The 24,436-nt window shown below is 45.1% G+C and overlaps 1 protein-coding gene across 3 annotated transcripts in view; it reads right to left on the minus strand.

Moving 5' to 3' along the window:
- Window positions 1-1,793: 1,793 nt before the first annotated feature.
- Window positions 1,794-24,436, minus strand: part of GGA3 (golgi associated, gamma adaptin ear containing, ARF binding protein 3) — a 28,559-nt gene continuing 5,916 nt past the window's right edge. Inside the window, exons 2-17 of one of the 3 annotated variants that reach the window (XM_019518093.1) lie at window positions 18,831-18,915; window positions 18,020-18,095; window positions 16,627-16,725; window positions 15,598-15,721; window positions 14,552-14,655; window positions 13,870-13,950; window positions 12,516-12,653; window positions 11,739-11,820; window positions 11,149-11,265; window positions 9,522-9,797; window positions 8,709-8,776; window positions 7,596-7,906; window positions 6,611-6,876; window positions 5,290-5,459; window positions 4,230-4,340; window positions 1,794-2,912 (exon numbers count right to left, since the gene is read on the minus strand). In XM_019518093.1, coding sequence (XP_019373638.1) covers window positions 2,802-2,912; window positions 4,230-4,340; window positions 5,290-5,459; window positions 6,611-6,876; window positions 7,596-7,906; window positions 8,709-8,776; window positions 9,522-9,797; window positions 11,149-11,265; window positions 11,739-11,820; window positions 12,516-12,653; window positions 13,870-13,950; window positions 14,552-14,655; window positions 15,598-15,721; window positions 16,627-16,725; window positions 18,020-18,095; window positions 18,831-18,915 — 2,219 coding nt within the window. In that variant the 3' untranslated portion in view covers window positions 1,794-2,801. Of the gene's footprint in view, window positions 2,913-4,229; window positions 4,341-5,289; window positions 5,460-6,610; window positions 6,877-7,595; window positions 7,907-8,708; window positions 8,777-9,521; window positions 9,798-11,148; window positions 11,266-11,738; window positions 11,821-12,515; window positions 12,654-13,869; window positions 13,951-14,551; window positions 14,656-15,597; window positions 15,722-16,626; window positions 16,737-18,019; window positions 18,096-18,830; window positions 18,916-24,436 lie in introns of those variants that run through there. The other 2 variants (XM_019518107.1, XM_019518100.1) reach the window with 2 other exon arrangements.

The following is a 24,436-nucleotide window of genomic DNA, read 5'->3' on the forward strand; positions in this document are numbered from 1 at the left end:
TCTAGCTGGTCTCTCCTCATTTCAAAGGAGACCCTGGATAGGGTCCCTGCAGTTTCCTTTGCCTCAGCAATGAACTGGCCTTAAAGTTCTTTCTTTCTATTGGCTTGGAGCACTGCAAGGCAGCTTTCAACATGAGCAAAGGCAATGCTTCATACACCTACCTTTCAAGCCAAACTGCAGGCTGGAAGTGTTCACCTTCCAGAAGATGCCCGCCTCTGCCTTCTTGGATTGAGTCTTGTCTTACTTCCCAGGCTGTCATTAGGAAGGGTTGCCCACAGAGCAGAGTAGGGAAAACAGTTTATTTAACATGCAGCAAAACAAATGCATTCGAGATGTATTTATAATAAGACGGTTCAGTATGAAGCTGCAACCTCAACCTATGAACAAGTAACATTCATAAATAATTTAATTTCCAAAGCTTTTAACAATACATTTCCACACAGCGAGAGGATGGGATCTTTCCTTTTGACTGTACAGCTTGGGCACTGCAGCGCTGTTGACAGTAAGAATGAAGCCATTCTGCAAAAAGCACTTGTGCTCTTCTGATTTCCTCAGTCACAGTGAGATTCACTTGTAGGCATCTAAAGCAGTGAAACCTGCTTCCTAAAGGATATATTACAGCACCTGGGCAGACTCAAGTGACCTGGGCAGACTCAAATAATCTAAGCAAAGCCCTATGCTTACTGTGTCTAAAATGCAAGTGAGGACCTTGTCAGAAGCAGAAAAAGACTCTCTTGCTCCCCACCTCTTCCTTTCTGTTTAAAAACACCACCGCTTCCTTTAGGGAACTGAAAAACCCAGTGACCTTACCTCCCTGAAAAGCATAGTCTATTCCAGGGGCGGGCAATTATTTTGGACAGAGGGCCGCTTGCTGAGTTTTGGCAAGCCATCGAGGGCCGTATGACAGGCAGCCAGGGGCAGATAAATACTAAGTTTCTGAATTTTTTAAGGGCCCCACAGGCCAGATAGAATGGCCTGGCGGGCCGCATCTAGCCCATGGGCCACATTTTGCCCACCTCTGGTCTGTTCCCTTACAACACCTGACAGAGCTTTGTTCCTGAACTCCAAACCAGCTGTCTATGCATGTAGCACGCTGCCAAGTTGGATTCTACCTTCTATACCATCCTAAATGTCTCATGCAGCCTTCACCTCAGGACCTCTGCATCTGTTGTGTCTTTTGCTTCACTTGGTGTTTCCTATTACTCAAGAAAAGCAGTTAGGTGCCTGCAGCAGACTGCCAAAGAGAGCTAGAAGTAATTCTGAGCTCTTTTTGCAGTAATGGGTTTATAGACTCCACTGATTTCAGCAGCACTTTCTCTTTTCAGCCTTATTGCTATAACAGGCTGGAGCATCTTCATTGTGCACCGAATTCCTCAGCCTATAGACTGCACTGCAAGAAATGCTGAACACTGATGGTTTCCACTAAACCACCTCTTGTGCTCTGCTCAAGGGACAGACAGTTGCCCATGTAATACAATCTGCTTGAAGCCAACTGGGGCATCATGTGGATCTGAGACCAAAAATGGATGGGAGACAGGGAGGGAAAGCTAGAATCAAACCTTTCCTTATTCAACTGCATTTCCTAGTAAGTATAGAGAGGACTTGCTCTTCTGACCTCCTTATGTTGACCCCCACCACAAAGTTGGTGTCCAGCAGGATAGAGATTTCCCACTGGGGAGACCATTGCACTTTGCCACTTAATACTGGGAACAGATAAAGTGGTAAGACACCCAACACATGCATCGTCATAGCGTAGTGGGTCCTTCCTTCCCTTCATCTGTCGGCTTACTTAGTAGTTGCTCTACAGCTCTAGTATTTACAGATCCTACTCCTAATCACCTCAAGAGAACATAGTACTCAACTACAATAATAATACTCCGTGCATGAGGGGACTTGAGAGGCCTATCTTCTTAACCGTGCTTTGGTTGCTGCACCTGATTAGCGATTGCAGAGACTCTGCTGCCCTTATGTCCTGGGCCACTGGAGCCTTCTAGCCCTGGTGGTTTTACCTCCTCACCTCCCCCTGCTCAACACCGTGGAATGTGACGAAGTCAGAAGAATAACCAGTGTGTAGCCACATGTGTACAAAGAGTAATCCCAGCTGCCTGGAAGCGATACCGTATACAGGCACCTGGGAGTATAAAATACACTGTATCAGTTAGAGAGAGAGGTGTCACACAGCTCACACCTACTGTCTGCCTAAATGGACTGCTTAGGATGGCTGTTGAGAGAGAAAATGGAGTGGGCGTATGGAGCATCAGTCTAGTGTAAAAAATAAATGTACCCTCTTTGAGCCAGCCTTATTGCTCAACAGGCTTAGAGAGTCTAGTTCTGGTACCCAGGAGATAAAAGCCCTAGGGTAGGCCTATATTAGGGCTCTGCACTGAGGAAACTCATTACATCATTACCCTACCAGCCTTTAGGCATCTCTGGACAACAGCATGGGAGTAAGCCAACCCAATCCCCCTCTGGCGACAGGTCTCTGTTCCAAAACACCATAATTTCAAGTTTAAACAAAGTGGAAGATAGAACCAGGTTCACCCAGAAGCCAAGATAAAAGCAGCCAGCAAAAGGTCTTACTGGCTGCCACTCAGTTCATGCTTGGCATATATGCCCCAGGACCACTTCAACCTGGGGTAAAACATTCTGGACTAAAGCTACAAGCAGAGTGGTCAGGACATGTAAACAAAGCTAAACATCACCAGTGGATAGCATGTGTGCCCCTTCCACGTCACAGTCATTCCAGTCCCTTTGGGATCCCTGCCAGGTCCTGTCATGGAGTCTGTGGCAATCTCGCTGGGTCATAGATTACCCCATTGTTCTACCGGGGGAAACTGATCCACTTCCCCAACCTCTGTGCTGGGCTGGTCTCCCAAAGTGAAGGTCAATCGGTATCTCAGTCTCACTTTTTCCTGCACGAAAGAAGAAAGAGGAGATGCTAAAACAGCCTCCCAGGAAGACCATGAAATCAGTAGTGGAATGAGATGACCAGGGTTACTTCCACGTTACACACTTCGCTGTAACAGTATTGTAGAAGTCATAAAAGCTCTATGCATGTACACACCAGGGGGAGGAGGCAGTCAAGCTAAGTTCATGGGGTGTTTCTGGACACATAGGCAGGCTGATTTATTTATCTTCTACTTCATATGCTATGAGGAGCCCCCCTCTTGAATGGAACAGCAGGAGAAAAGCATGACCTACATTACATATGCTGACCAGCATTAGGAGTTCAGGTGCTCTTCAGTGATCCTGCAAAACGTGTGTGAGTGCAGCTCAGAGAACTTAAAGTCTCAAAACTAAGCAATGCTGCAGCATGTAGTAGAGGGAAGGATAAACCTGACTGCTTCGTAGTCCCTGCTGACAATGAAAGGGGGAACAGAAATCTGTCCTTGCTTGGATATCTGGAATTTCAAAATGTTCCCTGAAGTCAAGATTGATTGATTGATTGATTGATTGATTTTACAGAAATCCAACATTCCACAATATTTGTCTCTTGAGGCTATCATGCCTTTTAGCTGAGGCTCTTAATGCCAACAGAACCATACTCTTTGGGAATAGTAAGTAGCAAACAGCCAAATTATTGGAGTAATCAAAACACTATTTGAGTAAAGACTTTGAGCTTCACAGAACATCCCACCACAGTTATCACCACAGCAGACAGAGCAAAGTGCTCCAGAAAAAATATAGCAGCTAAGTAGTTCCAATGTGATAAGGAAGGGGTTAACTGTTGTCTTTTAAATTATTAGCATTACACTTCACAGTTAATGTCCCAAAGGAAAGTGGGGAGACCTCTCTTGATGCTCGTGGTTCAAACCTTTTTGTCTGGCTACTGACTCAGTGGGATGAGAGTATTTCTACTACACTGGATCAGCTTGGGTTTCCTGAATGTTAGACATCCCACTGGGGGAGATGGAAGATCTGGGCAGGAGCCCAACCTGTTTTCACTTGAAGCAGAACGTTATGGTGGTTATTCTTCCAACCTAGAGCTCTCCAAATGCTCATCCTACCTCCCCTGGCTTGTCTAGGGTTGTTGGGGAGTGAGGCTGTCCCTAAGCCATTCAGGCTTTCCTCATCCCAGAAATGAAACACTTCTGTAGTGTAAATATATTCCACCTGCAATGACTAACCTCCCTCAGAATACTGCTCCAGAATTTAGATGAGTCTGTTCATACAGTTAGTCTAAACTCACTGTGGTATTCAAATCACAGCAAAAAGACAAAACTTATTACCTTGGTGGGGTTTGCCAACAGCATGACTTGAGTGATGGCGGCTGGTGGCTGGATGGGGTTGAATGGAGACAGTTCCGTGCCCGAGGGGGGCTGCAACTTCACTTTCATGGACTGCAAATGAAAAAACACAGGAAACCTCCGGTGATATGACTTGACTGGGGGTAGTGAGGAATCTATGCATGGACAGGGAGAGTTGTGCTGCACATATCAAGTGCATAGATGAGCATATGTCCATTTGGAAGGAGTGAGAAACCTAGGTAAGGCTGTTCTCTGCAACGCAAACTATGACAGGCAAGCAAAACCAATACCAGGCAAACCAGAACAGCACCTCTCTAGCACTGGTTTCTCACCAGCAAGATTTCAGAGGAGATTCCTTAGTTGGTGAAGACAGAATAGATCCAAGCTCTATGCTGTCTTCCACAAGTAGAATCAGTCATCCAACATTAGACTGGAAACGGTTTAACAAGGCCCATCAAGAAAGCCTCCCATGACTCAATGCAAAACAGTGCTAACCCCTGAAACTCACTTCATTCTCTTAGTTACAGTCTGTACCTTCTCCCTGTCTTTCAATTTGCCCATTTGTTTTGCAAGTCTACGCTGCAGAAAAACAGCTTTTAGGATGTTCTGCGTTTGTTATAATTCTGCTTAATGACACCTTGTAGCTTCAGTGGGGAAGGTGGGACCATTGCCTGATGCAATCTGAGAAGTCAGAAATGTAATAAGCCTATTAGATCTTCTGGTCCATCTCCTGGCCACGGCAGGATTATTGTACATTGTTTTAGCAGTCATCCAGTTTAGTTTCAAATGTCCCATTCAATGGGTTTTAGAATTCTCTGTTTCGCAGATTATCCTGCAGTCTAATCAAGCTCATTGCCAGGAAGCTGTGGTTTAAATCTAATAACAATTACACCCTACATTTTGGAATCTGAAGAAGCAGGGGTCTGAGACTAGACAGAGGGGGAGTGTCATGGGCGTCACATCAGGAACCTCAGACATCTCCTGGCTCTGCAGGCTTTCCCAAAAGCATCTCTGTTTCTCAGGGTCATCCCAACGTCCCTACCTTTGGTACTGCTGCCTGCAGTATAATATTTTTAATAGGAAGTGGTGCTGTGTTCAACATCGACACAACCACGACCAGCACATCCGATCTCCCAGGTGGACACTCCTGGGCAAAGTGCAGGAGGATCCTGAACCCGTTCTTATCGTAGGCTGTCACTGGAAGAGCACTGCCTGGGGAAAGAACAGAAGGTAAAGAGTGCTATAAGTTAACATCTCATCATACTCTAAATCTGTAGCAGATGATTAGACTCTGGTGTCTCACTGCCTGGCATTTTTCTCAACGTCAGGCTCTTCTTCAGAAAAGCAACACAGCTCTCCATATCTTTTCACAATGCAGCTAAACAGTAAAAGACAGTGATCTCTGTATGAATAAGTTCAAAGAGCAACCAATTCTCTCCCAAGGCTGATGGTCTTCTCAGCAGTAACACTGCTTCTCTCTTCATCCAGCCTGGGCTTTTGTCCTCTCCAGATGGTTTTAAAGGGGAAAGCAAAGGAAGGGTGCTAAGTGCAGTAGCCGGATTTGACAAGCACAGTGGACTCAGGCATCAGAGCAACATCTCAGCTGTACAATGAGACTCTGGATCAAAACTAACCCTGCACCTGCACTGCCAGGGCGGCTGCAATGATGTTCTGAGCACTTGGGTTGGGTAGCACAATGATGCAGTGTCTTGCTCCACAACACCTCCAGGGTTCTGAGTGGCAATACAGTTGTGGAGGCCCTATGTGCCTGTACTGCAACATAGCTAAGATGCAAACACAGGGAGGGGATTTCATAAGCAAACACTAGCTCCTAAATAAACAACTAGGCAAATGTCTTTTAAGTCCCTTGCCAGTTAGAAGTGATGTGTCCATAACGCATTGGTCTAAGAGCCTACCAACATTTGTACATATTGTGCCTTGGGAAGGGCAGGTCCAGATGAGGGAAAGTCCACTTCTGAAAAGCCAACAGCCCGTCCTGGCAATAAAACACTGCAACCAAAACTAGCTGCTTCCTGACTGTGATCAGTAGCAGGGACAGGACTCTGCTACAAATCACATCTATGCAGCCCCACAGTCTGGCTTGGGCTAAGGGGAGTGGAGGAAGGTACGTGTCTGTCCAGTGTGGGGGTGGGGAAGGGAGGAGGAGCGTGCATCTGTCTGCGTGTCTGTCCATGTGTATGCATGCACATGTGCGTGTGTCTGTCCGTCTGTGTATGCGTAGAAAGAAAATAATTTGATCTGAAATCACCAACTGACAGCATCGGAAAGCAAGACCCAATAATGGCTTTGAAGAGGGGTAGCTCAGCATTGGAAAGAGGTCAGAAGGGGCCTCAGATACTTACTGGGTTTAATGGACTCCAGTGGAACATGGACATTGGCCAAAGAAATGTCAGCTGCTTTCAGAGGGCTGCCCTGCTGCTGGAAACAAGCTGGCTGGAAGAGGGGGCTTCCTGAACCTGCGGTACAGCTGCTTGGAAAAGGAATAGTAGGGACCACTGGATCAGTGACCGGCACACCTGCAGTGGATACGATGGGGGCTGAGGTGACAGCGGTTGATAAGGTAACTCCAGGGAACACCGAGGGTGTGGGCTTCGCTTGGGCTGACGTCCTGAGAGGGAGACAAAAATAACAGCAGAAAATTACAAAGATGCATGTGTAGCAGCAGTAGAAGCAACACCACCAAAGGCAAGGTCTCACTGCCTTCCCCAAGGTCATCGCAAGTCACCAGAATGGATGTGGAGGCCTGGAGCCATGCCAGAGTGTTGGGTCCCTGTGCTGCCCACATTAGGCAGGGCTGCGCTGGGTTAGTGTTACAAGGAAACCCACAATGCTTCAGGGCATACTGGTGATTCAGTAGGTGCCACTGTTCTGTCTACCCAGCAATGGTCTAGCGCCCTAAGCAGGGTGCTGGATCCTCCAAATAGCAGAGAAGGTAGGCAAGATCCTGATCAGTGATAGTCTTTTAAGAATCTCAGGGCACTTTTCACAAAAGAAAGTTTATTAACCAAGCATGCTGGACGTGTAACACTCCATCTACCTAAAACGTTATGTAGCACATCTCTACAGTGTAAGCAGCTGCTGTGTTCCACCACAGTCAGCTGCATTTCAGTGAAGGGATTGTCACTCAAATGTATAGTTTATACATTAGTCAGTAAAGTGCTCTGAGATCCTGAAGGGGAGAGGTGCTATATAAAAGAGGTCACGCTGTAGCCAATCATAAACTTCTGTCAGCTAAAGAGGAAGAGGGGAGTCCAGCTACAAACTCAACACACTGCAGCAAGATTTATTTTCAAACTGAAGAGATGCAGCAACATCCAGAACTTTTACCCTTTGGCTTCTTCAAGAAGGTGTCCCAATGCATCCAGCTTGTGCAAAGTATTGCCCCCCATGGCTGAAGGGAGGTACCCAGGAGCAGCTGGCACGGCCTTAGGAGGGCCCAGAGGGGTGGCTGGTCCAGCAGAGAATAAGTTAGGTGCAGGAATGCTGGAAACAGTCTGAGAGGCTGTGAAAGTGGAAGGCAGCGGTGCAGAAATTCCACACGCAGATTGCGATCCATGATGGAAAAGAGGGTTCCCTGCAGAGTTGCAGGCAACAGTCACCAGCTTTGGACTAAAGAAGTCCAGGTCCACCTGGTCGTTCTGCAACAGAAAGGACAAGTACATACTGTTAGTCGCTCCTTCATCGCCACCATGATCTACAGGTATCACCATAACACAAGGAGACGTTTTACTCTTTTATGGAAGGATGGAGGAGAAGCTAGCATGGAAAAAGCAGAGTCTGTGGCATCTGTCTGGGCTATGTCCAGTTCGTAGCTTATCTGACAGATTTCCATGCTGTGCTGGATAGGGTATTACTAGCGGACAGTAAGGAAGGGTCACAAGCTAAGGTAGCAACCCTTATTATAAACATTTAGGCTGGTCTCTCTCAGGAAAGTTGCCCATCAGAGCAAAGACACTCTTAGAAGCCAAATCAGAACCCTGGCCAATGCATTTTAATGCTGCAACAACTAGAGGGTTACAGCAACAGCTGCATCCCTACAGGATGGACTCCTTTGCCTTTGGTCTTGGAGGGCATTCAGTCCAGACTATAGTTCTCACTCTGTATACAGACAGTGCCCTCTTGTTTTTATTTAATCAAACTCCTTTCCTGAGTTTTCGTATCAGGCTTTGTTCAGGTACAATTGGAAAGCAGGACATACAAAGAAGGGAAATGAAAGCTCAGGTATCTGTTCTGTCCAGAATAAGACAGATCAGTTAAATAGGGCCAGAGACAAGAGACAGGCCCTCTGGTCTGGAACAGCTATTCTTTCTGACTGGTAACTGTGCTTAGCTGCTCCTGCTAGGATATGGGCAAAAGCACCATCACTGCAGCAGGGAAAGCCCTCAGAGATTTTGGCAATATCAGTCTCTGGAGGTAAACCCCATCTCTCTCCCTTCATACCTGGAACACGTTCCACTGATTGTTATCCGTTGACTCCTTCACTGCTGTAGGGGCTGGGTCATTCAGGCCTGAATGCAAAAGAAAAGATTTGGAAACTGGAGGAGAAACACACAAAATCTTTCACTGTTCACACTAAGAAGCAGTCTGCGGTCAAGTCAGATGTCATCCCCTCCTCATCCCATACCAGGGGTCTAAACTATGATCAAACCATTTGATTCCTTTCAAAGCAGTTTGAAAGCGTGATGAAGACATCCGTGTGGCATGCCAACAATCCTGAAAGCACTGGACTGAAAGCAGCAGGTATACAGATGTGCTCTGGGAAAGTTGGAAAGCTTCTGCAAGCTGTACTTCTAAGGCACTCCACTGTTGTACTGACACATGCCCTACTAGTTAAATGTCAGTGCTTCCCAGGCAGCTACTCTGCAACTCATCTAATGCACCTGCCTCCTAACCACAGTACTGATGCTATTTTAATCCTGAAGGTTATAGTGAACTGCAGGGGAGGTTTTCCAATGTGGACAAGCACTTGTGGGGCTTAGATAGAGGCTCTGTGATGTCCTTTCTGACCTATGTCTGAATGCAAGAGAAGCCTCCAAAAAGGAACACTGACCTACTTCTTAATTTTTATTAGACCATTTGGTGGAGGAAGTTCCCTAGATGTCCCTTGCACAGACCTGAGGACATCCAGGAAGGACCAGACCAAGAGAGAAGGAAGAAGAGACAGTGTTGGTTATGTATGGACAAACCAACACTCCCAGATTGAGCACTAACCTCTGTAACACCCTACACACACGGTACCTCCTCAACTCTTACCTAAGCAAAGCAGCTCCTCATCTAGCAAGGAGAGAGAATTAGCCGTATTGCTCTGCTGAGCAGGAGCCGTCTCGGCTTGGCTGGAGGAGCGGCTCCGCGAGTGACCAAATGTCTGGGGAGGAGGAGGAAGGATGGGGATTTCTGACAAGGCCGGCACTGGTGCTAGTGTTGGGGCTGGGGTCAGCGTTGTGGATGGCATCGGTGGTGGCGGGGTGCTGGTAACATCCAATCCAGCGAGGTCAATGAGGGCATTGAGACTACAGGCAGGATCGCTCCCTGCAGCAAATATAGGAGGAAATGTTACAATAGGGAATGCACAGCAGGCAGCTTTGAACAGCATGGACAAAGAACAGAGGGTACAAACATCAGAAAAATGCTTCCCTACTAATCACAGCTTGTGTAGCTCTTTGAAAAAGAGGAAATCTACATACTGTCCTTGAAATGTAGCTGTTTAACTACTACTGAGCCAGGCACAGTTAGGGACCTTCTGTATAAAAAGAGAAGCCCAGTGCAGTCACTGCTTACTCCATAGTACGTGCTGTCTACAGTGTAAGCAAGCAGTTCCTTTTGCCTGTTCAGTAATACTGGCCGTTAGTTAATCCGGGAACAGTAGAACCACAGAGAAATCTAGGGCCTGCGTCCAAGATCCTCTTCACATTCATCACAACCAAACCTTTGTCATAGGGAATACACAGCGCACTGCACTGTATCATGATTAGTGCATAATCAGGTTGCACTTCCTAGAGCTGCTCATCCAAGAATTTTAGAATGATTCACAAACAGCAGTTATGGCTCACAGAAGCCCTGTCAGGTTGATACTGTAGGCTTCATTTTTTTGATGTAGAAACTGAGGCACTGAGTAAGTGACTTACCTATGTTCAAACCACCTGTGGTAGAGCCAAGAACAGACCCCTCAGTTTCCTGCTCCAATCCCTTAGATCCTTCCCTCTTACGAAATGTTATCTGTTGGCACTAAACTGTTCATGTAGCTGGGAGTGCCGAATGCCACCCCCGGACCCTCCAGATCTGCAGGCTAGAGCAGCTGTGGTGGGTATATATTGGAGGCACAGCATAGGTCTTCACTCGGGTAGCACTGCAGACCTGGAATGCATCCAGGGGCCTGCTGCCAATGGCTAAGTCCATTGGCCACCCAGGGACCCTGAATTCTGTGGCAGGCTCACACCCCCCAAATTCTGGTAGGCTGCTGGACTACCAGTGAGCTGGCTGGAACAGTTCCACAGGCCAAATGCAGCCCACAAGCTGTATGTTCGACACCCCTGATCTAACTAAAAAGCAGTACCCCACATCAGCAGTCTAGACAGGAAAGCTCAGCTCAGGTACAGGTCTGCTTAGCCAGACTGTTACACAAGACTTCATTATTAAAAAGCAGCCAGTGGGAAACTGCAGTCTCCCAGATAAGAGTGTTATCACCAGTGGCCAGAATTGTAACTTCAACTGAGTATCCACAAGCGGCTTTTGTTCTGTCAAAAATGACTGAGCAGCTTGTGGCCAGAAGAGTTGATAATACTATTCTTTTACTGCAATGAGTTGGACACTTTCCTAGGAGGACATTCAAAATTTCAGGATTTGAAACAAAGCAAAAGAGATGGCTTCCATGCAGCGATACCTTCTGTTGAAGATGTTGCAGGGATATCTACTTCACCATTGATGACTTGCCCTTCAATTATTTTTTTATAGGAATTTATTACCCGGGATAAGTTGTCACTGGCCTGTAGAATGTCCCCTACATGCAAGAAAGGAAAGAACTGCATCAGGAACTTGGTCACTTTGCTCTCACCACTACACTGAACTCTCAAAAGTCAATAACAATCAACAATCTATTATTTAGACTGCAAGTTCTTTGGGGCAGGGACTTGATGTCTGCATCATGCCTAACAGAACTCTATACCTGATGGGTCTTTTAGACTAGTAAGTTTCCCATAGCAACAACTATTTCTCCCCAGAGGCAGCACTCTCCTCACTTATTATTTATAGATTTTTCATGCAACTACCTTGCCAGGTCCTTGCTCTAATACAGATGCTAAGTTTAAGGGGTAAGGATCTTGTATGTTGTTTGCCTCTAGGGGTCAAGCACACCTAGAGTGACACAGAGAGCCCTCTCACTGTGCTGCTGCATGGCTGCTAATCGCAGCAACCCTACTGCAGTCTCTAAACCATTTAACCCCTCAGTCATAAAAGGGAAGATGGCTGCTTTACCCAAGCTGCTGTCATTATCCTCCGTCTCACTGGCCAGTTTGAATAAAGTTCGTCTTTTGGTTTCACACCTTTCATACAGCTCCTGGAAAAAGAGATGGGGAGAAATTGAAAAGGGCTTGTGAGCCAAAAGACATCAAGAACAGCAAATCCAGTCAAGTCCACATCATTCACTTGCACAGAAATCTCAGTACAAAAGGAGACCCAGAGTGCTGTGCCAATACTGTGACCAAGTTCCCCTTTACTCAGCCCTGTGGGAAGACTAGTAAGTATTTTAAATGTGTGTGTCCAGCCACATAGACCCTCTTGAGGATTAATTAAGGGACTGAACTGTTCACTAATGTCTGTTTTGGTTACTACTGACTTGGTGCTCTCCCCATTAGATATAAGGTCTATGTGTCATATACTAGAGGTAGCACATCTAATGAAGCTGGGAAGTAGAAGACAAAACTGCTTGATTCCGCTACTGGCCCAGTACAATCTCAGCAAGTCACATAATCCTGCTGCATTTCCTTTCCAGCACTCATGAAACATAGTTAATACCTGCTGTCCTTATAAGGATCTTATAGTCCTTTGGATGAAAAGGAGCCAATGGACAATGCTTTCATCTCCTGCCAACTGTTCCCACAGATAACACAGATAACTCCCAATTTGTTCACTGGTCTCCAAGCACTGATCGCTTTGTTCTGTGTTACTTGCTGTTGGCTCAAAGGTTAAGTTAGATAAAGTTTGTGAGAAAAAAATGCTAAAGGGCTCCTATGAAAACAGAAAACCTTGTACCTTCATGAGCTCCCTATCAGCCTCTGATGAGTCCTCTTTGCTGTAGTGAGCAAGCATCTCATTTAGGAGCTTCACATTGTTATTCACCTCCTCAAGGGTATGAATGCGTTTTGTCACCTTCTGAATGCGGGCCTCATCCTTCAGGGTTTAAAATAAAAAGAGACAAGTGAGTCTTCCCTATGGTCTCATAATAGCTTACCAGCAGCTGTGACTCATGCAAAACAAAATACCAATGAGTATTTGAAACAGAACTGACAGGAATGGGATTTTCCATTTCATGGAAAACTCCACTACTATGGGGGGTTGTTGTTCTTTTAGTTCTGAACTGCAGCAAATGCAAAAGTCAGAATTTCTCAGGAAACAAAATTAAAAACAGAATCTGGTTTGATAACGTAACTGTGTTTCATGCCAGTTTTGATGCCTTAAAAGTTGTATGTTGTGTATTATAATGGTGAACAGGTAACCCTAGTAAAGAGTCTGGGTCCCCACCAACCTGCTTAAGCCATTCAAAGCTTCAAACACAGACAAGCAGTTGGTTTAACTCAGAGGCCAGCCCTGCCAGCCAGATCAGGTCCACAGATAACTCTTTCCCCCTCCCAGCATGCCGGATACAGCACCTGCTCCAACTGAGCACACGGCACCCCCTCCAGCCAGTCCAGGCAGGTTCATTGTGCAGCACAAGGTCCAGACTGGCTGGAGCAAATACTATGTGTGGCACAGTACTGGACTGGGTACAGCAGGCATTGGATCCACTATGTAAGAGACCCACAACCCCCCCTACCCCCCGCCTACACTGGATCCAGTGCTTGCTCTAGCCAGTCCAGGGCTGTGCTGCATGTGGTGCCTGCCCTAGACCACCTAGAGCAGATGCCACATGAAGCATATGTTCCAGACTGGATGATGCAAGTAGCGCATGCAGCATAGGCCTGAACCAACCAGGGCAGGCACTATATCTGACAAGCGGGAGAGGTCCTGGACTGGCCCTGTGTGGGGGTTACATGCAAGGTGGGTCTCAGAACATGTGGTGCGTGTCCCAGGCCCCGTGTCTGTTGTGTGTGGTACATGGGCCAACTGGCAAGCCACGGCAACAGAGGCTGGATGATGTGGCTCCACAGACTGGATTCAGTTTGTGGGCTGTATCTTTGACAGAACTAATTTAACTGACGAACGCACTAGCACAATATTAATGGATACTGAAAGATTACATCCAACTACTCTGCCATTTGGGAGTCACTACAGCTACATACCTAGGTACCAGTTGAGTGTCAAAGTGTTTAAAAATTATAAAACAAGACCTTAATAAAGACCCTCCCTACAGAGCTTTATCAGTAAATAAACAGGCAGATCTCCTCACCTCTTTTACCATGGATTTAATAAGCTTGTTGGCCTCTTGTAAGTCATCTGGGTTTTTACTTTTCAATAGTTTGGCTAAAAGCTGGAAGAAGGAAAGAGAAGAGAACATTTAAGAAAGAATGGTCCCTCAGCAGAGGCACAGAGGTAGCAGCTCCCTGGGGGCAAAGGAACCAAGTGACTAAGACAAAGCAGACAAAGCTCCATATTACAAAGCAGTTTGCTTTGCTTTACAAGCTACAGGGACTTCAGTGGAAGTCCTTTAGGGGCCTATTTTGTTTTGGGTTAAGTCACCAGCATTTCCCTCCCAAACAGTTCAAATGCACTGAAACCCTGGAGACCTTTGATGTTAGTCAAGAATGAATCCAAAATATCAGACCCTAAAAATAGTAAACAGCCTTCTCTCCCCTCTGAATGGTTATTCCACTCCTGTTCTAACTACGAATAGTTAGGAAATAACAATATGACATGGCTTCTCAATCAGGATTTTAAACAGTGCCTAAGTTTGGGACAGGCCATAAGAAAAGGAACTAGCAATAACAATCAAACCTATGGCCCAAGTGAAATGAGGGCTCACCTACCAGCAAATCAGTGCTGTCAGTGATCCTCCTCCTAATCTCACTCCAAGTGTGCGCTATGCAATAATATTTTGATTGTGGTAATTATGATTCTAGCCTTCACTTTACCTTGGATTTCTCCTCATCGTCAAATACAGGGTTTTTGGGGCGAGGTGGAGGAGAGGGAATCAGGGTTCTATCCGCAGGGATTACAGGGTCAAACATAACAATACCTGAAAGAAGAGAGAGGGGAATCAAAGTAGGTTGGTACATGTAGCCACCCAGCCTGGAGTCTAAGGAAATATGCAGTTAAATTAAATGAACAATGGTTACAGCAGGATATTTAGGTGAAAATTAACACAACAGCAAAATCTCTGCATATTGTTTGCTGAACCGAGAAAAGCTGTCATTAGAGAACATCCAACACTCTGGGAGTTGGGCTGCCACCTCCTTACATTTCTATGGCAACCCAATAACAACCAATTATTATTTGGTCTCTCTCTTCACTTTGGCCAAGAAACCTCACTGTAAGGTCCCAGTCATCCTACCTAGTGCAAACTCAAGGCCATGAGTGTAAGAGTAGCAGAAGACAGAAACAGAACAATATTGCAAGATGAAGGTAGAAAAAAAGTCTGGTTTTATAACTGGGTCTTACTACAAAATCCCTAGTTTGATACTCTATCCAAATAGGTTGCTGAAAGCACCGTTTTTTAATGCTTAGCCTAAAGCATGTTACACCTTCTCTAGATAAGAAAGTCATACCAGTTTAAGTCATACCAGTCATACCATGCTGTTGTTTTAACTAAGTCACTTTAAGGTGTGGTGTTAAAGTGACTTAGTTAAAACAACAATGCCAAAAGCTGCGAGCACACTCTTATTCAAAGTTAAGCTGAGACTGATGAGGATAAATGACACCAAGATAAACCACTCAAACTAAAATAAAGGCATCTAAGCAGAAGTTTCAAAACTGACCTAAAACCCATTTAAATTTCACCATGATACCTTTCCCCTGTAGACAAGGCCTTTTGCAATTCTCCCTTGTTCTACCATCTAACTGAATCTCCAATGCATCAAGATATGCGAAGGTTTCTTTCCAGAACGTCCCCCGCTATGTGAGAGTCCTACCTAAAAGTACCGGGTGGAGAGAAACACATGAAGGACACACTGCTTCTCACCTTGTCTCTTCAGCATGTAGTAGGCATCTTTAATCTTGGATTCCTCTGGCAGTGCCACTGTCCAGCTATACAGCAGCTCAATGACTTTAGTCTTCACCTTCTCAGAGACTCTGTCTCCTAGGTACTGTGAGGAAAAGTAGAGAAGTGACTCACTCACCTTCTTTTGCTTTAAAAAAACTAAACAGTACTGACTTCAGAAATTCACTAGGACTCAATAAAATCTGTTTTCATGTGAGACGGGAGTATGAATACACCAGGCAACCTCCCTGTACTGATCTGGCGGACAGTCCCATAGCCCAGGTAACCAGGAATCTCTATTAGGACATTCAGAAGTGATGCATAATACAACTCACTAGAAAAAAAAAGTTTTATCACCTTTACAAATAAGTCGCATTTTTTTCCACAATAAAATATCATCCTGTCCCCACTTCTTACAACCATTGAACAAGAGCTAAACGTGACCCACTGGGCCTAGTTCTCCTCTCGCTGAACTGAACAGGAACTGTGTCACTGACCTTTTTCAGTCTCTGTCAGTTGTTTTAGCCATAAGAAAATAATAGTAACAGTAATATTTTCCAATGATATCAACTTTCACCAAAGAATCTCAAATGTTAATCAATACTCCTTTAAGAAATATACTGATTATCCCCTTCCCAAACAGACAAAGAGAGGTTAGGAGACCTTCCCAAGGTCAGTTGCAGAGCCACAAGAGAATCCAGAAGTCCCAACTCCTAGCTTCTTGCTCTAACCATGGACCCACACTTCCTCCCTGGATGATGATCAGGTCCAAATAAAACAACACGAGGCCCAGAAACTCTTTGAGCCACTCGATAGACATGAACAAAGCTCAGTGTGGAAGCAGTACTAGGAATACAACTGCTGCTTGCTGAGAGAGCTATTAATCAGAGTACAAAAACCCAGCTAACAAGTGCCTAGCACAAAGACAACCAGACAAAGCATTATGTTTTTTTAGGAACTGTCTTCTAAATGGAGAGGTACAGCAATGAGAAAAACAGCTACAAAACTAACCTTTGGAGACACAACTTTGATTAACTCGTTTAGAAAACGAAACTTCCCTACTTCATTATGAAATCTTCTCCCACAGTTCTTCATACAAGCTTCCAACACCTGTGTTCAAGCAACAGAAACATGAGGTGAAGTCAACACCCATCAAACCCATTAAAGAAAAATCCCATCGCAGTTTTCTGTGACTGGAAGAGGTGAGGGTTACAACTCACAGAGTAACTCACTCAAGAATATAAGGCTTGAACTCCACTTCTTCAAATGTGAAATGGTATCAAAACATGTAGCTCTTCAATTGTGACCCAGCACTTGGGTCACATCTACAGAGGAAACTGTCCATGTTTGGTACCCTCTGCACTGCTCCATGTGGGATTCTTCCTATGCCAGAGGTAGCATAGTTTGTCCGCACAGTGCTGTGAACAGGCTCATTGGCACTCAGCAGTACTAATTAGACCACTTAAAGGCCATGTTGATGTGACTACGTTGCTTCTAGTTTAAGCAACAGCCCACCCAAAGCAGCGCAGAATGCTTGAGGACTCTGTTCTAGATGGTGTTTCTCAACCTGTGGGTCATGACCCAAAAGTGGGTCACAAAATATATGAAAAGGTTGCAAACAAACTTTAAAAATGGATTCTCCTTTAAAGGAGAAAAACATGGGAAACTGTGGCTTTTCCCTTGCAGTCTGGTAGAGTTCCAGCCTGCAAGGGGCTGCTTGTCCCACCCCGCCCTACACACTGGGGGGCTGGAGACTGGGGGCAGTGGAGTGAGGGGCACTGGGTCGGGACTGGCCATCAATGTTTACAAACGGGTCCTGGTCCAAAAAAAGGTTGAGAACCACTGCACTAGAGCATGGCAAGCTTACTGGGAAGTAATGACCACAAGAAACTCTGCTATCTCCTAAACAGGGTTAGCAGAGGTGGAAAAAGAAGGCCTGAAGATAACAAACCAAAGGACCTGGAGTGAAACCACTTTATTTCTAGCTTCACTGTAGTTCAGGGGCGGGCAATTATTATGCGCAGAGGGCTGCTTACTGAGTTTTGGCAAGCCATCAAGGGTAGCATGACAGGCAACCTAGGGCAGATAAATATTAATTTTCTAATTTTTTTAGGGGCCCCCACAGGCTGGATACAATGGCCTGGCAGGCCGCATCCAGCCCCCGGGCTGCATTTTGCCCAGCCCTGCTGTAGTTAGCAACCTAACTGCACACTTAAGTTAGGTAAGTGTCCTTGTCTGTCCACTTCCAGGGAGTTAAGTGCTTCAGTTCCAATATCAATGAACACAGGAGCGATACTAGATAACCCCGCTGAAAAGAATGGACTGCTCTGCCCCTGAGTACTACACTCAGAATGCCAGCTAACTAGTGACTTGGGATCTGAGAGAGAAGGTAAAGACTACCTACTGTCAAGGCCTGGACTGCTTCCCATTCCTGGGGCGACTGGATTTTATGAGCCAGTAGTCTCACAGCTATCTGTGGACTGAAACAAACCAAAGTGCCATGTTACACACAAAACAGACAGAGACGGTTTTAGGAACACTTAGACATCACAAAAGCAGAAAGAAATGCCCCACAGCTCTTCTCCAGCATCACACCTTCAAAGTACTTGGCAAAAATCAACAAAAATGCCAGGGAGCTTACACACGCATAGAGAGGCACAGGGACTTGTAGATACGGCGTGGTACTAGGAGCCAGGAACTGGAGTGCTAATTTTTTGATCAATTTGCCCTGTAATCTTGAACAAGTTGCTTAACTTTCCAGTGCCTCATTTCCTCCACCCCATATTCTGGGGCAGAATAACCCTCCTTCCTTCCCAGGAAGGCCATGACTTAACTTTAGTTCATTAGCTGAAGTTTATAAAACTGTTTAAAGCGGTAAACCCCCGAGTGCTCAGAATTATTATTCCCATTTTACAGACCAAGAAACTGAGGCAAAGAGCAGTGAGGTTAGATCCCCAAGGCTAAAAAAGCAGTTGGTGTCAAGAGACAGATTTAGATCTCTGAGTGTCCCAAGTCCTGTGCTCAGACTGTGCTGCTTTTCACAGAAAAGACACATTTTGCTATATCCTTCTACATGACCCAGGTTTTTTTCATATTCATGTTGTAACATGAGCATATTTAAAAACGCAAAACATCAGTAACCAAAGGGTACAGATATTTGCCTCAGCTGAGTGCGTAAAACCATTACATTTTGTCTGACTGACTAAAACACATACCCTTCAAGCTCTTTGTTGATCTGGTCACAGAACCCAATGATGTACTCCCAGTCTTCTTGCCTGTTAGATGGGTTGGTGGCTTTATCTTCATAAGAAAAGAGAATATTATATTACCAAAAAACCCAAAGCAGCAGAACAAAAAGTCTTGTATTTCCACGGAGAAGCACCTAGCATCCACTGCCACCCATAAGCAGGGAGAAGCAGCTTCACAGTTTGCATCCCTAAATATCCACGAGTGCTCAGCTGGGATGGGGCAAGTCAGGTCGGAACAGAGCAAAGCATCTACCATGGCTCACTGCATTCCAAGCCCCAGCTATCGAAGCTCAAGTGCTTATAGACACTGCATTTTCATAATGAAGATGAGAAAATGAAGCAAAGGGAGCTTATATAATCTCCCTCCAGTTAGCAGGGTTTGAAATATCTCTTTTCTATTTGCCCATCTGGTATTAAACTACCCGGAGCCAAAGCTCTCAGACCTGCTGCAAATGAAAATCCCCTTTGTAAACACTGCGAGTTTTGCACGCAAATACCAAAGGATACTGCTGAATACAGTATGCAAGTCCTTTGGTTCTGACACCCATTTTTTGGAGTGGCATCAGACTTGTTAGATGTCTTTGCATTTCACATAGGCAATGAAAATTACAATCCATTAGGGCAAGCTCTTGCTTTCAGACACATCCTTGAAGCAGATTGCAGCACACTGATACTATCAAGGTCTATTTTTGTTATGAATGTATCTGCTCCAGGGATCAGCTCAGATGGAGTGCTGGATTCTCAGTTGCTAAGGCTTCTACTTAGACCTAATTTTCCAGGACAGCACACCAAATCATACAACAGCAAACACATTTCCATTGTAAGTGCAGCAACAACATGTTGCACCGTTGCACTACTAAAAAGAGAGAGAGAGAGCGCGCGTGTGCACGTGGGAGGGGAAAATCCCTGAAAACACCAATGAATAAGTGATCGATAACAGGAAGCAATACCAAGGGAAAGCAAAACCAGTTGAAATACAGCAGTCAGGACAGTGAAAATGTGTAGTCTTAGAGGCAAATGCATAAAACAATGAGCTCAAGTGCACTCTACATCTCAAGGTCAGCCTTAAAATGCATCTTTCCACCTTCCTGTTGGCAGCTAAATACAGCAGTTGTCAGATTACTGCACCAAAATCTGTTCTAAAATACACCCTCATCCTTTTACTGTGATATTCCTTCATTGTTTGCTTGGCTTTTCTTCCTCCCCAGAAAACCATGCCTAAAGTAATCCCATAGGCCTTGAGTTGGGTTTACAAGTAATTTTGTTCCTGGTGGTTCCCTGTGTTCCTTCACATGACAACTGACTTCTGTAGATCTCTGAGCAACCAGGAGGGTATAATACAGGGCTACCTGGAGGACCTATACCTTGGTATTGAAATGACCAAGTTATACCCTAAATTAAAGAAGTTTAATGGCAACTGAATATAAATGCCATCATTGCACTGCCAGATACCTCTTAAAACATGTGGCACTACACCTCTTCAAACATGTGGCACTCAAACCTTATTACCTCACTTTTGGCTGCTAGACACCTGAGACATGAAAAATAGGCTTACAAGAGTCTAAATTATTGTCAAGCCAGTGAAGCAGTCTCTTATATTACTCAGTGCTCCACAAAATCCCCACATTGCTAACACCTCCATCTTTGCTGCTTTTGTGCGCGCTGTCGGCTTCAGTACTACAGAGCAGTTCAGCTGGGACTGCTGGCATTTGTTTTTTTTCATCGGAGATGCTCTATTATTATGAGATAGCAAATGACTTTCAACACAATGAGTGTTTGGTTGGCTGCACATTCTGAATCCGGGAAAGAAATCTGGCCTGGACATAATAAAACACAACTGACATTTTCAGGGCAATAGCTGATTTCAAAGTCACTTTTTTATTTCAGTATTTCCTCCCAGCATCTTTTGGAACTTCAGAAGGCTCTGTTTGGGCTTAGATTTCTCTCACAAACCTGAATGCTTCATACTCGAAGCTGTCACAGGATGACGATTGTGTTGCACATGAACGGAGACATTATTAGAAAGAGATTACATTCCAAATAAGGAAATCCCTGCTTTCTAATATCGAGGCCATTTTTGTCTGTTGTCCAGTTTCATAGACGCTAACATGCTGTGTCCCTCAGAGGTTCTATTCTTGGCTGCAGACACGACAAGTCTGTCTCCACTGCTTAATGCAGTGCCCTGTAGACAGAGACCCAAGCTAGAGTGGGTACTGGAAGCAGGACAGTTATGCTAGTGCAGCCCTCCACCTGGCCAGGCTTCCCAGCAGGGTAAATTAGCCTGGGCTAAAGTGGCTATACTGCTTGCAGTTCCTGAGCTCACTTGTTTAGAACCAATTCAAGTAGTTCTACAGGGCACTGCATTATGCCACAGACCTACCACACAGTCCACTATTGATGTACGGAGTAGACCAGATGTAAGCAGCAGCAGAACAAGTTTCCCCACACTAGCCCTTTAATGTGCTTCAACTGTCCCGTGGAAGATTACTGCTAGGGAGGAATGTTCTACTCAGTGATGCAGTCAATCCTCAGGTTCCCTCTTGAAACTGCCAATAAGGGTCCAGTTAGCACCCAGCTGGAGTTACGTTTCATGAGGACACCTGTCCCCTAGGATCTGACTGGCGGTGCTCAACCCAAGGCCCAAATTGCTGCCTCCCCCACAGGTCTGGATGACATGGCCTTGTATGCTAAATTACGCTAACACACAGGATTGCTCTGCGGCCATATCTGGTCAGGTTGGCAGGCTGGACTGCACCTGCATGTGCTCCTGCGAGGGATCCAGTCTGCAGACTGGCCCTACGGCACACATACAGCCTGTGGGGCCAGAAAGATTAGACACCACTGAGTCGCACTGAAACTTAACAACTGATTTCTGAACAGCACTCAGTAGATTTGAACCAGCAATCTAGACACAGGGGGCCACATCACCACAATCCCATCATCATTCAGTCCCTTGGCTTTTGGATACTAAAACACTTGGGTCATATGTTACTGTATCACAATACTGTCTCATATCTAATGTAGGTGTCTGTGCCACTCAGCATTCTTTTGTTCTTCCATATCCTTAAATACTAATAAGCCAACCCTCAGTTATACTGAGACATGAACCAACAGTGTTTATTTCACTTGTATAGCAATGCTTTGGAACTCTGTTAATGAGCTCTCACATGTTCTGCATTTCACTTCTTCATCGAGAGAGGAGGAAAAAAAAAAATCACAAGCTAACATTCTTGCAAAACACATTGAGGCCCAATACCAAAGAAAAGATTTGCATCGGCGATCCCCTGTTCCAACTATCTGGCATTCTGTATCCCAGGTAAAATGAGAAGAATCCTGACTGATAGATGACGCAAACAGACAGATTTGGATTGCATGTTTTAACTCCTATACTCCTCCATTTTCTCTGATTATGAGCTCTTTGGGACAGAAACTGTTTTCTATGTATTCAATAGTGCATAGTACATCACAGAGATAATCGTAATATAGAAAAGCTACGTTGTGCACACATCAGATTGAGGAATGCTGAGAAGAGGGTCCAGTTCTATGGAAGCACCTGAGATTCATTTGCCAACCTCCCCTTCTATTTCAGACTTCATGGGTGGAAGACTGGCCCGCAAGGAGACTGAGGAAAAGCAGGGACACTTCTCTCTCATCTCACCAATCAGAAGTGGGACAGGAGAGAGGATGAAGGCGTTTCATATACTGAAATACCTATCCTGCTACAACATGGGGACACATGGATGTTATTACTCTGTGTGATTCCATCTGATGGCACAGTGATGCTGCAGCTGCTGAAGGCTGAATACCAGACTCTATTAATCCCTAAAAACACAAATCTTTTCCCCTGACAGAGACACTGGTCCACACAGCTTTGTGGTGGGGTCTGCTTCTCCCATCGGCAGGGACACAACAGCTGCAATCCCAGGATTAGCAGCAGACCCAAAAAGCTGAGTTATCATAAAAACAAATCTAAGGAAGTCAGGCAAGATTTCAGACTTCCCTGTCAGCCCACATGCATTTCTTCAGTAGCTTGTGGAAAGTACCACAGCTCAAATCACCATGTCAGTGATCAGGCATAAACACAAATTCTTAAAATTAGAAAGCAACATTCAAGTCTTAAATCCTATAGACAAAAATGTGCATTTTCCTTAAGGAATGAGGAGCAGCTCAGACTCTCAGCTATAGGGAAGACCTATTATAGCCAGCTGCCTGTGATGGTTCATGGCAGTATTATTCCTTATAGTGCATTTTCAAACCAATTGTCCTTGTCTAGCTCTAAGTGATGCATCGGTGGACTAAATGTCCCCCTGAACTTTCAGTCTTACTGAAAAAATAAAAGCAAACTGGGAAGTCATTACTGTTGCTCCGCCTAAAATTTCCTTCATACTAGATATATTTTCATACATGAACTGCGTTCAGTGAGTCAGGTTTCCGCAGGGAGAGAAACAGGGAGAATGTGGGTGTTCCTCTGTGTGTGTCTCAGGCTTCAATTAATACCTTACCAGAGAGAGACTGACAAACTGGGAAAGAATTCAGAGGAGCAATCGAAATGATCAGGGACCAGGTAGGGTGGACTTAGAAGACAAAACCCACAGCGAAAAGCACAGTTTGCCCAGCAAGAACTACAGGCTAGATCAGTGTTTCTCAACCCATGGGTCACAACGCAAAAGCGGGTTATGGGAATATATGAAAGGCTCACAAACAAGCTTTAAAAATGGATCAATAAAAAAAAAAAAAATTGATTCTCCTTTAAAGGAGAAAAATGTGGGAAACCACAGGTTTTCCCTTGCAGGCTGGCAGAGAGCTCCAGCCTGCGAGGGGCTGCTTGGGGCTCCCCCACCCTACACACACACTGGGAGCTGGGGCCTGGGAGCAGTGAGTCAAGAGTGAGGGGCACTGGATCAGGACTGGCCATTGATGTTTACAAATGGGTCCTTGTCCAAAAAAGGTTGAGAACCACTGGGCTAGATGATACATGCATTCAGACAGCGCAAACATGAAGGAAGAAAAATGACAGGGTTTAAGGCGGTTATGGAGGTACAACGAAGAGCAATAGATTTTATACTGGAAGCTCTTCTGTCCTATGCTTCTACAGTGTCAGATCCTGGCTGAGGCTACCGGGTGGTGCTGTCAGACACACAAGTGAACAACAGTAAACTCTAGGCAGCAGATGTATCAGTTTAGAGAACAGGCTTGTCAGGGCACCAGGAACAGCTTCCTTGTGTGGGACTTTTTAAATTAAACTAAGGAAAAATTTAGCAAACACTGTCTCTGCAGAAATGATCTGGGTGATTATTATCTTTCTCCTATGAGTCTGTAGATATGTATAGCAGAATAACTGCTGGTGGAGGCAGAATCTATGTTGTTATACAAGAACATCACTATTTAACTTCCTGGGTAACTAAAACTTATGCCAGTCTCCTCTGTCATGTGTTCTGGCTGGCTTTGGATGCCCACCAAGGCTAGGGACAGACATTACACATAAACCTGTTAAAGTGATCAGAAACTCGTTTAAACCTGTAATGGAACAGATGTTCAGTGCACATAAAGCAGTTTCAAAATGGCTGAAACCG

Source organism: Gavialis gangeticus, unplaced genomic scaffold (genome assembly GCF_001723915.1).
Source record: "Gavialis gangeticus isolate Ggan-Ray unplaced genomic scaffold, GavGan_comp1, whole genome shotgun sequence".
In the NCBI taxonomy this organism is placed as follows: domain Eukaryota; kingdom Metazoa; phylum Chordata; order Crocodylia; family Gavialidae; genus Gavialis; species Gavialis gangeticus.